General features: G+C 42.4%; 1 protein-coding gene across 3 annotated transcripts in view; it reads right to left on the reverse strand.

The window, feature by feature from the left end:
- Positions 1–15,844, reverse strand: part of man1a1 (mannosidase, alpha, class 1A, member 1) — an 85,858-nt gene that overhangs the window by 21,739 nt on the left and 48,275 nt on the right. For all 3 annotated transcript variants that reach the window (XM_086018606.1, XM_086018604.1, XM_086018605.1), the window contains 2 exons: positions 11,593–11,708; positions 9,097–9,177 (listed from right to left, as the gene is read on the reverse strand). In XM_086018606.1, the coding sequence (XP_085874732.1) occupies positions 9,097–9,177; positions 11,593–11,708 (197 nt within the window). The remainder of the gene's footprint in view (positions 1–9,096; positions 9,178–11,592; positions 11,709–15,844) is intronic.

The raw sequence follows: 15,844 nt of genomic DNA on the forward strand, positions 1-15,844 counted from the left end.
AGGCTGCCTTTTTAAGGCTTGCAGACTCTCAAAACAAATCAGGATGAACATTTTGCTTCCGACTATCATCATTGGGTCAAATTTCGGACACACAAGTACGACTGGTGCTGCCGTACAGGTGAAGGATGGTCCAAACTTGACTTTATACACCCCATGTATTGAAAAGTTAAAACTAAAACTAATAAAAACTCAACTCAAACGAAGCATTTTCCCCAAAATAAAAACTAATACAAACTAACAATACTGCCCTAAAATCGAATAAACAGTCAAAATGAAATAACAGCTAACTAATGAAAAATCACAAACTACTATAACGTAACAACGATGAGAGTAGATCGAAACAGAGCTGACCAAATTCCTGCCTTGTCAGATGTTTAAGCCAACCAGTTTCCCAAAGTCACCCGACCCGGCACGGCTTCAAAGGTGCGTCGGCCGACTCGGGCTTGAAATTCAGCCAGGCGGACGAGGAGACTCCTTGCTCTGCATGCTTTGCTAACCGCTCACAGCCGCACTCAATGCGGCCTGATGGCGAAAGCTTGCATCCCTCAGGCCGGGCCCGGGGACACGGTCGCTCCTTTCACGCTGCTGAGCACACAAGCAGGCTGATTGCATCCTAATGCTACGTTTACACAACGCTCGCCAGCGTCGGAGCTTAAAAGCCAGTCGACTATGCACACACGCTTGACATTTCACACTCCATGCCAGGGGAAGAAAAAAAAAAAGGGGGTTGAAGCGGAGCGTTTACCGGAACAGCTTGGAAATGAGTGAAAAAGGCCTCCGGGCCGCCCGGGCTCCGACGCAAGGCCTGATGCTTTTTCGCAAGTTTGAAAAAAAAAAACGCTCATGTAGCCACTGGGCTTTGGGAGTTTGCTTAACTAAGGCTACCCGCAACTTACATTTACGACCCTTTAAGTTTGTCGTACGCAATCAAGATTTAACAGTCAAGATGTTTTCGCTATGTGCGTAGAATACAGTGAACCACGACCACTGGTGGAATGAGCAAACAATTCAAAGTGTTTCTAATTTCTGGGAATGGGCGGAGAAAAGTCTTGGGCATCTTGATTATTAAGAGGAGAACGTTAAAAAAAAAAGCCAGTAGAGGGCAGCATTGAATCCCTTTTGACTGATTTCACGTGTGTCACAACAGCGTGCAAGCTCGTAAAACATGGTGGCGCACCCTTGGAAATGCGACTGTTACAAGCATCTTATGATTGATCGTCGTGTTTGTCATGTTAAATCTACGACAAAGAGTGTCACAAAAGAGAGAAAATATGTTTTATTTACATTTAGAAGTACAAGTCACACGCACACACACTACTAAATACTACTACTACATACTCATTTGTAAAGTTTGTCAAAGGTAAAATTGTTACACTGGTGATTCATTGTAAATACATTATTTTTCCATTTTAATTGTTGGTATTTTAGAGAAGAAAAGGGCTGTTCAAAAATTGCTAGCATCAAAGACACTGCTGTGCATAATATATATCTTTTCACAAAAAGCTAGTTTCTTGCATTTTTGACAACCCATGTTCCACTGCTCATTACTAAATAACAATACAATAATGTAGAAACAAATTTTTGGGATGAAAGAAAAGGGTGTACTATTTCATTTAGTAGTTTCTGTGATTCCGTATTCATAAAACACAATATTCTGTGAGCCTTGAAAGATCAGTTTGAATGCTGGAAATTGGCTGGCACTCTTTTTTTGAAAATGAAAAGAGCTAATACCCTTGTAAACCAATTTTACATTAAGTAAATCTTTACAGTGGTTAAGCCATTGAGAAAATATGTGAAAGAACAGCCGCTAGTTTACCGCAGGGTCTGAGTTCCAGATCCCCAGCGATAGATGAAAAGTAGCGACCATCTTATTTATACGTACCATTTTAAAGCTTTACGTTGTCCGGACATAGTGGATATTGCTCTCCTGTAATGTAATTCACCCGAGAGTTTACGAGCCTATAATTGAAGGCCAAAGAACAAGTGAAATAACATATCATCTTTTCCATTACACTACGTTCAAATGTGACTTTTCACCAAATTCTCCCATTCGCCCAGTTAAATCCAACATTTCAACTGGGAGAAAGATTTAAATCCAACAAGTTAGCAATACCCATAAAATCTTACACGCCCATTGACATGAAGGCTACAGGGTAAAACGCGATAACGGTAATCTGATACATTTGAGCGATTAAGTCAATAGTAATCGGCTTGAACGCGGTTAATATATTACAGCGATTAAAAAGAAGCATTTCATATCAACAAGGGCTCGGATTTAAAAGTCCAAACACAGCGTGAGCTCCTCTTCCGAGTGATTATTTATCCTGAAGCAGAGAGATGTAATCTGTCGTGACAATAACAAAGAATTACGACGACGCGAGCAGATTTGTAATCATACAAATGATTCTTACCTGGATGGTGTTTATTTGCGCAGGGCAAATTGAAAGAGAGTCGCTCTGATTTACAGCGCAGGGCCACCTTCTTTCTTGATGCGATTAATTTTAATTACAATGTTGATCGCAGGTTGCGCGCGGCATAAAAGATGCCAAATGTTAGCAGACAAAGACAACAACAGGACTGTTTCGGCTGGCAAATTCTTTAGTTTACTTGGGCTCTTATTTGTCAACATGGCATTTTTGATTCAGGATGTTGATTAAACAACACAACACCCAACTTGTCTTGAAGTTGAGGACCAAACTCGACTTTGATCTGAACCATTAGTGGCTTGTAAAAGAATAGAATACAATGTATTCTAACTTTTAAAATTTAGGTGGTTAGCTCCCCTTTAAATTGATTTGAGTTCATTTCTCCCGGCTTGTAATGACAGCTAGCAACCAATCCTCAGCATGATTGTAATATTGATATTTTTATCCAAAATCAACAATTGAGAGTTGAAAGAGCCAATTTTGCCAATCACAACCGTTTGCTTCAGCGTTCCTCGGTTGTCGGCACGTGTGCCAGTAAAACAAAGTAACACCAAAGATACAGAGATGCTCATTACAAATACGACATAATGAAAGGCGGTTTCATTGGTTGTTTGGCTGCACCGCGCTCGTCATCAAGTGGCCTTTACGAGCTCTTCATCAGCCGAAGACTCTCTGGTCCGAAAACAGCTGTGGTTACTTCCTCTCTTAACAGGCCGAAGGAAGCCTTGACTCAAATCTAGTCTAAGCCAAGCCTCCAGCATGATAACTCCCCCCCCCCCCCCCCCACACAAATCGGTGGGCCTAACCCCCCCTTAATCTTTCCTTTTCCTTGGTGTTGACAGACTGAAAACGAGATGTGGTCAAATCAGGGAAGGAAGATGCATTTGGTGGATTATGAGCCGCCCCCGTCGGCCTTTTGGCTCACTGGGATAATCTCATTACATCTTGACGGTTGATACCAACTCCCCGTGTGGCCCGCAACCACTCGGACCACAAGATTAGCAGCAACTTGATGCTACGTTTGAATCAGCATGTGTGCCTCTTAATGCGACTGCTTGACGATGAAGCCAAACTCCCTTTGTGGCCTGCAGCCACTCGGATAACAACATTGGGAGTGTTAGTTTACTCGCTCACGGTATTGTCAAAATCTTTTTTGCTTGTTTCTTCATGACTGTACTATACTGCCCCCCGGTGGCCACGTTGTGCACACCAAAAGTTGTCACGATAAACAAATCATGCCGCACATATTCTGTCGCTTTTTTTCCCCACTTCCTGTCTATGTTGTAATAAGGGAAAGCTAAACATGACATCCTAGTGGCCTGAGGCATCACATTGCGCTTCCTAATCTTCCTCCAAACTCCTGCGGCCAAGGACAGATTTGACCAGCTGAGAGGAGATTAAGAAAGATATCCAGTAAATTAATTGTCCACGCTTTGTGTAAGGAATCCTCACTTGGCTGCATCCGTGTGTGCTGAAGGCTCGGCGATGGCGGCCGGCGCCAGGAGGCTGTTTTTGCCCACTGCCACCCGGCAGCAAAGCCAATTTTCCCTGGCGAGTGAATGGGATTTCCTGAGGACAGCAGATAGAAGCTGTCTATCGGCCCCTCGCAGCGCACTCTCCTTGAGTGTGTGTGCGCGCGCGTGTGTGTGTCAGCTGGCGGTGGTCCGAAGGGGCAGCTTGTAGGTTGGGCCCACACGGCGGGCGAACGCCACAATGACTGGTTTTGTGTCGGCTCTCTGCTCTATTTCAGTTTGCAATGTGCATTTGAAAAAAAAATCATTTATCAATGTTACAGATTTTATGTGATAAAAAGGCTCCGCTTTTGACCAATGCCCCTTTTTAGATGGTTCCCCTTTCAGAACGGAATTCCTTCAACAACACACTCTCTGTTTACACCGAACATGTGCAGTACGTACTTGGTTGCCTGAGCGTGTCCCTCTCACTCATAATCAACGTGGCAGTCCGAGATTATGGACTCATCTTTATATTTTACTCAAAAACTGCGCTGATCTCAAATCCAAAGTGATGCGATGCTGCCATCTACAGTGATGCGTTGGTTATTACAGTGATTTACAAACCTGAATTTCACAGGTCGCCGTTTTTTCTGCTTTGAATGAACCCTCGGCGTGGCTCCCAAGAAAGTAAAAAGTGCAAATCATTGTGCTATGCCGGGTGCAGCTGCCTCCGCTGCGCTTTCGCTGGCAGAGCAGCAAGTGAGCTGCCACGTATTGTTTTTATTGAATTCTGTCTTATCAAAAGCGGCAGTGAATTTCCCTTGATAAATAAAGTATCCATCTGTAACTACTCCGCTTCGCAGGACGGCGTTCCGTTTCCACCACAGCGGAGAAGCAGCGCACGTTCAGTCAGATGAACTGATCAAAAACATTGGAAATGATGATTTAAAGTGGGAAACTTGACTTCATGTCAAAGTCACTTGAGTTACGATCTTAGTCACGGAATGCTCTAAACCATTAGATGTCCAACCTAAAATTGAGGGGAGCAAATATTTATATATATAATTTTTTAAAAATCATTTATTGGATGAATCTGCACAAAGTATCAATTTTAACCATTATAGTTTCCTACAAAAATGGAAACGTTATGTACTCAAAGTAATTATGAATGATTGGATCAGAAATTATTTATGTCATTGGAGTCAATACGTACAAATAATACTAACGCCAATGAATTACCAAAAGAACGAGGTGTCCCGCAAGGGTCTGTATTGGACCCCGGATTGAATTATATCACAAATACGTTGGAAAGGTTTACAATTACACTATCGAATGTTTTTTTTTTTTTAAGGTAAATAAATATCGATCCACAATGATCTTGTTTCAAAGTTATTGGTTATTTCTTTTATTTCAAAAACTGTAGTTGAAGCCAAGTGATTTTTCTGGAAGCTGGATTGGCTGAGACATAAATATGATACTTGGTCAAAAGTGTTTTTTGAAAATTGAGGTATGAATGAGATGGGTGAGTAATTTTATTTATGGCATTAAAAGTCTTTAGTCATGTAGAGTCAATGTTTGTACGAATTTAACACAGTCAAACAAACCTTGGCTTTCCTCCAATAAACAAAGTGACTTGGCTTTCCTCCAATAAACAAAGTGACACCCCAAAGACACCCAAAAAAAGCTGACATCTCCTTTCGTGTAGTTTCCCCAAGTAACATTGAATCACAGCGGTCTGCAGGGGAATAAACTCACATTTTATGAGGTTTTTTTTTTTTTGTCACTGCGCTTCCCTGACTGATTTCTACCTCCCCTCCTGTAAAACTGTTTTATCATGGCGACAATCAGGACGTCTGCACTCGCTGCGCCGCTCCCTCGCTCTCCATCATCTGAGTCACTTGCCAAGAGCGGGCTGTCTAGCATCAAGGTTTTTAGGTGATTGCTTCTTATTTGTGCTTTCCACGCGCCGCTGCTGTTATGTACCCGTCTGTCTCCATGCACTTGAGGCCTCATCTTTCCTCTCTGGGCCTTGAGATGCATTTCCGCTTCTCGTCTTACGGAGTGATGAATATGTGCAAAAAAAGTGGGTGGCAAAATAATGTCTTGTTGGCGCTGTCCCACAAGCATTGGTTAGCTTGTGGGTTGTTCTAATATTGGGGCTGGAAGCAGACAGAAGCTAGCTTCTTCCTTGTTAGCCTCCAACCGCGGGCTAACATTAAAGCTGTGTCGTGAATAAAACCTGACCGCTTGTGATTTGGGACAATAAATAAAATGTTTTGCTTCGGAGACAAGTGACCCAGATTTTGAAGTGCTAACTGTATCAAGACCTTCAGGCGAGCAAAGGTTTGAGCCAATAAGGTCAAAGGATCTTAACCCTCCCTTTTACCTACAAATGTATTAAATCTTTTGTCCATGGGGTTAATTTCACCCCAGTAATTCAAACTTCAAATTGTTGCACAAATTTGTGAATGAGATAACTTTGTTTAAATTGTTTAAGCAACACTCCAAGGAACACTAGTAGTCGCCAGTGAAGCTAATGCGCTGAAACTCTTATTTGCCATAAAGTTGCAACTTGACGACGGTGACCTTCCAAACACGTTCAATCTATTCTGCCACCTTTTTCCTCTTCTTCTGTGAATATGTCAGAGTCGTTAGCCGCATGCTAACTGCCATTTGGAGCCACTCTGCTGAGTGACCTTCATCCATCGGAGAAGGCCACCAATCAGCCGCCTTCGCCGAGGAGCCGGACTCGTAAGAAGGGAGGCGTGCGATGCCTTTTGAGTGCCGCGTATTGATTGACTCATTAAAAAAAAAAAAAAAAGAAGAAAAAAAGCGTTTATGAGCGAGTGCTGAGGAGGGATAACGAGTGTCACAGTTTGCGCCCGCCGCGAGGCCATTACGCATTCAAATCATCCGCTACCTGCACAGATTCCCGTCAAGAGCTTTTTGTCCTCCTTTTCGTGTGCCAATCAAGCCGCCTGGCTTTTAAAACATGAGGATGATTATTAATACTATTCATTGCCGATGTCGACATGCAGATGTGGGTCACGTGCTGTTGTAGGGAGTCTAAATTTAAAGTTTTTACAGCGCTTTTTTTCTTTCTTTCTTCTAAATATCCTTTTCCTTTCCAGCAGCCAGGATTTTATGCTGTATACGCCCACGTCATGTCTGAGGACCTTTTCGATTCTGCGCGAACAATCCGATTTATTTTTACGAGTGCTCTCAAAGCGCTTTTACAAGCCGCATTGGCAAGCCATTGTCTTTTATTCATCTTTCAGCATGTGCGTGAATAAACGGGAAAGCCACAACAAAAGCGCTAAAAGACGCTTGTTGACTTCTAATTTGTTCTGCTTTCTAATACAAATTTCCCCCATAGGAAATAAACAGGAGTCGGAATAATCAGTCCAAAGGTCTTAAAACGTTTATTAGCTGTACTAAGTCAGACTTTAACCTACTGTAATGGGAAACCTGTTATATGGGTTATTTCACTTGTGTTCCGAGTGAGTGGCCTTCAACAGACTCTTAATTCTCGTCTTAATCAGGTTACAGGAGAGTAATTTCAAGTATGTCTGTTCAGAACAACAGCGACTGGAAAGGTAGGCAAAAATCCAAATTATGATGCTGTGCCTCCCTCCATTGTTGTTCTCTCTGTATGAATGGCCTGATCTTCAGCTGGTTTTCCCCCCGACACTGCTCATATTTAATGAATTTTTTTTATAAACATGAAAACACTCTGTTTTCTTGATGTTCAAGATTAAAAAAAAAACAAAAAAAAAAACGTGACTCTCTCTAAGTGCTGTATGGAGATATCTCGCATGATGTCATGTATAGGAGGCAGGTGAAATTCCAAAATTGTGTAGATTTTGAGGCATTTTTTCCCCCAAACAACATTTTGGTCAAATTCCAAATTGTACAAATATAGCTGATAATAGTTAAGCTGAAAATGGGGTGAAAAAACCCCAACATTAAAACAGTAACAAATACTGTTAGCTGATCTGTGTTAGCATTAAGCTTGTGCACTTTCATTAGACAAAATATGGTTTGGTTGAACATTTTGGTATTTACATACGTTTCATTCTTTTATGTCAGCTTTAACGTAAATTTCTACTGGATTTGTCAAAGGGAGTCTTCTGCTCCCTCAAAGTGATGTTTTATGATAAGTAATAAATACTATACGTTTGCAGGTGTCTAAAACCGTTTTTTTGGGGGATATGCAACTTTGGGTTGGAAAAACATCGAATGACACTCAACTGCCAGGCAGGCCCTGCTCCGGAGTCGCTCATTAGATTTTGGATAACAATACTTTTCTGACATCAACTAATTCACTAAACCATGTCTCTCGCACCAAAACATGCAAAAGAGCCCGTTTTTCACATACACACTGCACTTGCACTGGCCACCGTCTTGTCTGACGATCCTTCTGTTTTGTCCACAGTGGCCTGAAACGGTGCCATGGCTACTGGGGAAATAGCGTTAACGTGGCCCAACACTGAAACAAGACGCATCAAACGGGTTGGTAAATGTTACGTAATGTATATTTCAAGAAGCGGGGGAAAGAAAAAAAAAAAAAAAAGAAGATGAAGAGCACTCTGAGGCAGAGATGTGCAATCTGAGGGCAGTGTTGTGCGGCATGAGAAAAGGGGGAGTCCAAATGAAGCAAAAACAACGGCTACATTTCAGATTTCTGGTTCGCACATTTGACGCACGCGCCGACAGTCTCACTGAGCTTGAAAATTGTTTTTCCCACTCTTGCAGCTAATGAAGGCGGAGACGAAGCAAGGCCTCACTCGCTTGCCAAAGACGCAAAACGTGGCTTAAAGGCAGAACAACATCGACAATCAAGGCTGCAGTCAAATCTCAAGCGAGTTAGCCTCTTTTTATTTATTTATTTATTTTTTTTGGGGTGAGCAGAACTGTAGCCTGAGGTTTTAAGAAGCTCTGTGGCAGGGGGGGACTTGGAGGCCGCAGAGCTATTGATTCTGTAGCGCAAACTTATAATTAATTAGGAACAGAAGCATATCATTAAGGAGAAAATACGAGGAAAAGATGAGAGGAAAAAGCCTGCTGATGTCATTTTCTGGCCCTTGTTACTGAGCAGATTCGCTCACATTCGTTCAACCGTTTTGCGGCGTTACTTTCTCATGAACAGCAACCGTGCGCAAAAGTCTCTCCTTTTTCTTGTTGGCCGGCAGCCCTTCACGTATGCCCGTTCTTACCTCTTTGCCGGACAGATAGTACGCCGACAGAAGGCCTCCCACGAAGCGGATGTTCACCTCGAAGACGGATATTTCCGCATTCTGTGGAGGGCGGCAAAGCCAGGAGGTAGAAAAAAAAAAAAAACAATCAGCCAAGTTCACGTCGCAGCATAAAATTGGGTAGGCTTATCTCAAAATTGAGTGTGGGCGGAGCATAAGAACGTTTGAGGACTCACCAACAAATCAATCACAAAAAAATGAAGCGAGTTTGACTTTGCAACATGACATTTGGCTGGTTTATCTCCAAACAAAAAAAGTCGACGACCCAAAAAGACAGAAGTCTACCGTTTTGGTCATTTTAGGGCATTTCCAGGGGCCCTTTAAATGTGAACTTGTTTTTTCTATGAAGTCGCGCAGACTAAAGGTCACGTTACTGGTGGACGTTTTGAAGGGATTTATCTTGGTCTCATTTTATTTCACAAAACGTTGGCATTTGAACCCTTTGTATATACTTTTAAACCCACTGTGTGTGTATATGCTGAACATCTCAGTGAAAGCAAAGAAATTCAACTGGACTGCAGCTCCGTTTTTTTTTTTGACTGACAGCCGAGAGCGCTTAACTCAACTCAACTTTATTTGCTGTCTCGCACAGATTAGACAAGTGACAGTATGCTCTGTCCTGTGCCAACAACAATTTAAATGTTTTTCTCCCAGAATTGCTGATTGCAAAGTTGGATTGTGCAGCTAATTAATCCCTCGCTAAACAAAACAAAACTATTCAAAATGGTTTCTTCCACAACTGCTCAGCCAAAAAGTACAGAAGACATTGTAACAAATAGTAAATTAGATTCTTTTTTTTTTCAGCTTAGGGAAAGTTTTCTTCTCGCTGGGGCTCAAACTTTTGCCTCATGCATTGCAATAACATCGACCGGCACGGTGTCACTATCCAAATATGTTCAATTTCATCTCTCTTCACAGATTGGTACCGATGTTAAAGTATTGACAATTGTGAAAGTAATCAGCTTAGTTACATTTGAGCGTGCCTGTTTTGTTCAAAATGGAACGCTGTGATGCTTCAGTGCAGAAGGAACAGGTCAGCCACAAAGGTAAGCACACGCAGATTCGTTTCTGCTCATTAAACTACTGAGCCAGCTCGTTGTTTTATTCATTGCATCACTCTTGGCTTTGAAAGACCTTTTGAGAAAGAGTTTGGACAGCTCATGTAAGTAAGAGAGGTTGTTTGCTGTTTGTCAAGATTTTTTTGGCTTGTTGAGATGTGATGGCGACCGGTCAGACTATTTTACTCAATGGTGGTGAACTCAACGAGCTATTTTTTTTAAGCTTATTAGCAAATCAGACATGATTTTAGGGTGGAGCTGTGTCAATGTGTAACGTGAACGATGTCGTGTTTGGTAACTGAAGGAAGATTTCCCGTTAAGTAGTGATTTGGGAGAATTGAGGTTTTCCACCCAATCTATGCTACTTAAAGATTTTTAAATTAGACAGTATCAGCAAAAAACGGTCAATTTAGTGCCGCCCGGCTGTTGTCGAGCAGCTGAACAGATTATGTTGGGTAGCGCTAAAATTCTTTTCACCAGGATACACCAAAAGCCAAAAATTTGTGAATTTTGAGTAATAAGTGAGTCCAGGTTTGGCGCTCGGCTCGTAATTAATAAATATGAATCCAAAAGCCATTATAGTCCAACAGCAATAATTACTAATGTTATTATCTGTCCGGGGAAATGTCATTCACGTTTTCTTCCTATTAGTGTGCATTCCACACGGGCGGCTAGCAACTCACAAAGCTCCGTGGACTGCGGCGCGCTTCTGTTTAGCATTCAGGTGAGGCCGGCCAGCCCCGGACAAAAGACATTCTTTGTCTTCATTTGTGCTGAGAGCAGCCGGTGAATTATTTGCCACTTTCGCCTCCTCCCTCGGTCAGGGTCCTCGCTCGGCCCGCTTTGCGTCCGAAGGAACACTCGGGGGCGAACGTCGTCCGAGCCGTTTGATGTTCATTAGGCATGTAGATGACGGTTAAGCCTTTCAAGGTGCCTTCGCTCAGCTCAGATCGATGATTCCAGAGTTTATTGAGTGAATTATGTGCATAACCTTTGGCTAACTCTATTTACTTGATCGGCATAATAAAGACACACACGCGCATATACTCAAGCTCGCTCGCTTCAATCGCACTCATTTCTGCACTCGTACAAACATGCTCACACACGCACGCACACACCACTCTTTGAGCATTATTACTATGGCTGTCGTTAGATTGCACAAGCATAGCGAATGCATTTGACTTGTGCCAACTCCCACGAGCACGATCGCTGACATGATTTATCGCTGGCAAAATTCTGACTAAGACTGATAAATGTGATCAGTCTACTCTATGATAATTAAAAATTGTCAGACGACATTTACGACAGTGAGATATGTTCAACATTTCTAACGGGCAAATAAATGGTTCGACGGTCAGCAGCGCCAAAGCCAAACGCGTCAAAGGTGCAGGTGGCTCACCACGTTGAAGTCGAGGTTCTTCTCCACCCACTCGGCGGCGGCCTCAAAGTCGTCAAACATCTCCATGATGTAGAGCGTATCCAGAGCGTCCACGATGGTTGCGCCTTTGATGCTTCCTGGAAGACAAAAATGCTGACAAATTATTTGGGAGTTGTTTTTGTTTTGTCCCCCCCCCCCCAAAAAAAAAGAAAATAGTTCAAATTTGTCAACAATTTGTAAACATTTGTCAAGATGGCCAAGTATTTATGTCTATTCTCCACTTTTTGAACAGGCTTCACCGAGTAAAATTTGCAATTTAATTTGCTGAAAAAGCAGACAAAAATCACGTGTAGGCGTGTGGTAGCTCCACCGAGTGGGAAAGTTTCCAATTAAATCAATTCCACACGCCTTTGCCCCAACAAGTCTGAAATTTGTCACAGCCTGTCTCATCTCTGTCAAACATTTTTGTCAAACAAAAAACTTGTCACATCATGTATGACAATTTGTGAAATACTTGTCAATATTTTTCAAGTTGGGTCCGACAAATGACAGTCCAAGCGCGAAAGAAGCCAAACAAATGCGGCAAGTGGTGGATGGCTCCAAATGTTCGCGGGAGGCCGCACGTTACTTCCCGCTTGATTATGCCATCACCAGCTTTGGTCCTGACAACACCGTGCCGGCGACTCGTCCTTCTTTCCACCTTTGTGGAAGTCTCTGGAGGTGATGACACAGAGCTCCCCCCCCAACATGTCTATTGTCTTGTCAGAGCGCTTCCTTCCCCCTCAATGCTCCTCCTGTTTGGCACTGAGTGTCCATGAGAGTGATACAGATGGCTCAGACAGTGACCTGAATACTAATATTACCCTGTTCTTTTTGTGTGCGTGTTATTTCCCCCCCCTTTCTCCCCCCTGACAAAGGCTTGAATGATACTACACAAAATTGTAGTAGTGCTGTTTGATTTTGGAAGGGCCTAGCTTTCCTTCTTTCTTGTGTTTCTGCTGATTTATTCCCTTTTTATTTGGGAGTACAATGCCAGCTCCAATTCCCCACCTTGCAGTCTTTGTATATTCACTGTTTGTTATGTCAGTGCGCCACGGGATGACAACACTTTTGTTGGGTGTAAGGAAGAAACACACAGACAAAAAAAAAAAACAATTGTTAATCGAATTTTTTGTTGTTGTCATATTTGACTTGAAGGGTAAAAGAACCTCGGGAGGACATTTCTACAGTGTCAATTAATGTTTGTGCTAAGCTCAGTGCAGTTGACACCAGAAATGTGAAAGAAAAGGAGGCATCAATGCATCCGAACAAAAACGGCATCTTGGATAACAGCGGCGTTCGACATCAATGGTGGCCCGGTGGCCTGGTGCCATTTCGTGACTGTGTCTGGCTAACCAAAGTTCACTGATGCTGGGCCAGTACAATTTCCATAAACAATTAAATCAACATGTTCTTGCTTTTATATTTGCTATTCAATATTTCTACTTTATTTACATTTGTCAATCATCATGAATGTTTTCACCCCAAAAAACTTGAAGTACACTGATGTGCACAATTCTAACTAGCAGTGGTAGTCTTATTAAATTAGCTAACAATGCTAACTTAGCTGTAGACGTGCAGCTACCGCCCGGCTAGCGAGAGTCTTTTTGTTTCCTCGTTTATGAAGGTCTCTCATTTCTTGACAGTGACAGAGTAAGCACAGACACCAACAAATATTTGAAAAAGTGCCTTTTAAGAAGCTTGAATAATGTTCTTTTTTTTGTTTGTTTTTTAATATACGCTCTCTCTAAACCGCTGGCGGGTCTGGAACATGTCCCCCGAAATAAACAAGAGGTTCACTGTACAATTAAGTTATTCCTGCTGCGCTTATGTAATTTCTTTTCCACAAACAAAGCTCAATTGTTGTTCTCCGCATGAAAACAAAGCGCGAATTCAACAATGGTCAGGCCCGTGTTCTAATTTTGTCTTTTCCTTGCCTTCCCGCACAACACGCTGAGCTACATGGCTCGCCACGCTAACATAAGCCCGGAACCGCAGGTCACTCGGAAATGTGACTGGATCTGCAATGGTCTTTCCTACTTCCTCACTTCCACCCCCCCCCCCCCAAAAAAAGATCATCTTGAAAACACTCGCATTTACTGTGCATGACCTGATATGACTTCTTCTTTTGCTCTTCACTGAGCCGCCACCTTTGCCTTCTATCGTGGAGTTTGTATTCTGCTGTAGAATAGATTTACTCACAGACTTGTCCTTGGTTTGTGTAACACTATACGCTGTTCTGGGAAAAGTGCAACAAATTCATGTCTTGTATGTTTAATGTTTCAGTTGTTTTCCAAGAAATATTCTGCGTTGTAAATTGTCCTGAATAAAAAATAAACCAAATCAGATTTTTTTTTTCTTTTTTCTTTTTTTTAAAATTGAGACTGTTAATCGTTTTTGCATTGTATCGTATCATACGTGGTCGCGATTGGAGCATGTGCTATCACATTGGAATTGGAGTGAACCAAATCAGAAAGTATCTTCTTGTATCCTATGGCGGCTTACAACTGGACATAGTCTCATCGTGCCGCGGCTGAATCTGAGTGAACTGGAGCCCGCATCACATTTCATCTTATGCTATCGTAACTGACGTGAATCGTACGCTACGGCAGACTAAGAATGCGCTTGAATATTATTCTGAGCTCGTCTTTCATGCATTTTCACATGACACCCTATGATCATCACTAAACATGGACAAAATGCTCTGACTTTCACCTTTTTCCTTTATACCAGGAAGCTGGTCGTGTCTGATCCTCTGATTTATTCAAACAGGAACTATCCCACCAACCACAAACAGCCTGATCAGTCATTTTTAAGGAAGTCGCAGATACAAACTTGACTATGACTGAATGCATTTTGCATGACTGTGCCAGTTCCACTTCCTGTTATTGTCCTTTTCTCTCTTGCCAAATGCCACTTGTATGAAGACGTATCACCTCGCTCGGACAAGAAAAATAACAAGCATCTGGCGCCGCGTGCTGAGTCAGCAGTCAAAGTGTCATTGCTGTTAAAAAGAAGCTACGTCCCGCGTTGTGTTCAATTCCGTCTCCGACTCTTAAGTCGGATCCGTAATCTGACAGTTTCATTGGCGTTCCCACAGTCAGCACTCAGGGTATTTATTTGGGAGTCGTCCATGAGGTTGTTGGGTGAAAGTGACGGTTCAGATGTTGGCTAATGGCGCTATCGCTGGCAGGAAGCGTAAAAGCAAGCAACGCGTTAACCTCACCCCCTCATGCTGCAAGCGTCAACAGTTTTTGTGGAGGTGAAACTGAAAGGAATCGCCAGGGTTGAATCAAGACTGCAGAGGTTGGTTTGGAAGCGATTATTACAATATATCCGCTTCTAATTATGACAAACAGAGCTTTTCAAAATGTATTACCCATCTGATATTAATAAATGGATGACGAATCCATAAACAATAAGAATTCAGGCCACAAGTCCACTTGAGTAATTGGCACCTTAGTCAATCTACAGTGGTATTTGATTTGTGGATTGTAGTTTTAAAATGTTTTTAAAATAATATTTTTTATTGCACCCAGGAAAAAAAAAAATCTAAAATGAAAAAAGCCATGGTTAAGACGCTCAGCTGCCACCGTGGGGACCTCGCTTCAAGACCAACCCGGCACACACTTCTAAAGGTGGAGGAACAAACACCAGAATGCAGGGTGTGTGCACACTAGTTAAGGTAATTAAAGAAAATAACTGGAGCAAAGTTAATTTGTCATCCAATTATGCTGTGTGCAAACCTGACAGGAATAGGCCAGAATGCAAACCATTTCTTTCTTGTAATTCAACTCTTACACAACCAAACAAGTATGAACAGACAAATACAACGCAGTGGGCGACGCGCGCTCAAAGCCTCAAAATAAATTCAATTTATATCGCAGAAGCATACTCTCATATTAAAAATTGTAGAAATGGTTCCGCAGACACAAAATCAAGCTCCTCGCGCGGCCATCCCAGTCCCCAGACCTCAACCCCATTGAAAACCCGGCGAGTGAGCGAAAGACGAGAGTGCGGAGGAGAGGAGCCAGTTCGCTGGACCGTTTTGAGAGATTGACAGTCGTCAGCGCAGGCAAAGGGACGCGACTCTTCCCCATTCAGTCAGTCACGCTTTTGCAGCTGGACTAAATCAAGATAATGTTACCAGAATACTAGAATGCGTGCTTGAAGTAAACATTTGCAACACGGCTTGGAAACAATTGGTGAAAAACAGTCCAACCTTGATATGGAG

Source organism: Filicampus tigris, chromosome 20 (assembly GCF_054856515.1).
Source record: "Filicampus tigris isolate MCC_2025a chromosome 20, RoL_Ftig_1.0, whole genome shotgun sequence".
Classification (NCBI taxonomy): Eukaryota; Metazoa; Chordata; class Actinopteri; order Syngnathiformes; family Syngnathidae; genus Filicampus; species Filicampus tigris.